Source organism: Rhinopithecus bieti, unplaced genomic scaffold (assembly GCF_001698545.2).
Source record: "Rhinopithecus bieti isolate Rb0 unplaced genomic scaffold, ASM169854v2 scaffold_57711, whole genome shotgun sequence".
Lineage (NCBI taxonomy): Eukaryota > Metazoa > Chordata > Mammalia > Primates > Cercopithecidae > Rhinopithecus > Rhinopithecus bieti.
The window spans coordinates 1-1,598 of NW_016865002.1; the positions used below are offsets into that span (position 1 = coordinate 1).

Consider the following 1,598-nt stretch of genomic DNA (forward strand, 5'->3'; position numbering starts at 1 on the left):
TGTTGCTCCAAGGCCAGCGAGGAGGTTGAGCAGGAGGGCTGTGCCCGCAGTTTCGCAGCTGCCCCGGGGGCCACCTGCCCCCTTGCCTGGTGGGTCCTGGACTCGGGAGCTCTGCCAGGGTGGGACATTGCACAGGCTGAACTGGCAGCAGGTTGTGGTCACCTGGGTCCCCTCGACCGTCTTGGTGATGGGCTGGCAGCTGTCTGTACACCACGCAGAGTGGGTGGTCAGGAGGCCTGACTCTGGGGAGGGGAGTGGGGAACAGATGCTGAGGATGGGCGGGGCCTCCGAGGTGGCTCTGCAGGGCTCTGTTCAGGGCCCCTGGCTTTCCCGCCACCCGGGGGTGCGTGTGCTGCGGCCCCACGCCCACTTACCGGTGTTCCCGTGGGCAATGAGGGTTGTGCAGGCCTGGCCATGTGAGCAGCTCTGCGTCAGGTTGCAGCGCTCGTCCCTGGACAGGGACTGGCAGGCATAGCACCACAGCAGCACTGTGGACAAGGCAGGCTCAGGCCCAGGCCAGGTCCACGTCCCTGTCCACCTCCCCGTTCTCAGCTGTGCTCCCGAAGCCTAGGCTGGTGAGCCTCCAGCACCCACTGCTCAGACGGGCGGGCCACCCCTGACTCAGCCCTGTAAGCCGTGCTGTGTGCGTGAGTCTGTGTGTTTAGGGGCAAGGGATTGCGGCCCAGGCAGGGTGAACTTCCCATCATCGCTCACACCTCCTGCGACCGTGCTGCCCAGGCTCCTGCTGTGGGCACGGAAACCTGGAGGCGAGTCTGACTCAGTCCTGCCTCTGGGAGCACCGGGCCTCGCAGAGGAGGGCCTCACAGGGGACACCTTGTGGGTGTGTGGGGCAGGGCTTGTGTTGAGGGCAGGCCTGGGGGCCCTGGGATTGGGAGTGGTCTGTGTGTTGCGGGCACGCTGGAGGCCCTGGCTAGGGAGCAGCCGGCTCGCAGGTTGGATGCGGCGATTTGCTCTGCTTTGTTCTGGGGATGGGAGAGAGCAGAGGGTGGCCCAGCGTGTAGGGGTGTGTCGGACAGGGAGGGTGGGCTCTTATTAGCCCCACTCTGCTCTGCTCTGAGCGCTTCCCTGGCTCCCTTGCCTGCAGCAGCCAATCCATCTCTCCCCTGCACAGGACCGGCCCACCCTGCTGCTCTCTCTGCCCCACAAAACTGAACCCTACCCTGGGGCCTCTGTGCTTGCTGTCTCCACCCTGGGCCCCCACTGAGCCCTTCTCTGCCTGGTGAACTCCTGTTTAATCTCTACATCCTGGCACCACTGACCCTCCCAGCTGGTGGCTTCTTCCCCTGTTCCCTACTCTGGAAGGCAACTGAGTGTCATGGTGAGTGGAAGAAGTGAGGGGTACACTGAGTGTCCCCCACTCTGCTGGAGGCAAGCTCACAGCGGGACTGTGGCCTGCTGGCTTCCATCACACAGCCCCGCCCAGAGTGCTCCAGGCAGAGCAGGCAGCGGGGCCCTGGGGTTGAGGCGGCCGTACCTCTGCCCCTGCCACCAGAGAGCCTGTTGGTCTCCTCCTCTTCCACCTCATCCTCATCTTCCTCATCGTAGTCATCTGGCCTGTGGTCCTCGTCCTCGTCCTC

At 64.7% G+C, this 1,598-nt stretch overlaps 1 protein-coding gene across 1 annotated transcript; it reads right to left on the reverse strand.

The window, feature by feature from the left end:
- Window positions 1–6: 6 nt before the first annotated feature.
- On the reverse strand, window positions 7–1,595 carry GPIHBP1 (glycosylphosphatidylinositol anchored high density lipoprotein binding protein 1; the record flags this gene model as incomplete). The annotated part of the gene is made up of 3 exons (XM_017866439.1): window positions 7–242; window positions 375–488; window positions 1,496–1,595. Coding segments are annotated over 3 exons (450 nt in total), but the record flags the coding sequence as incomplete, so codon positions are not given.
- Window positions 1,596–1,598: the final 3 nt, after the last annotated feature.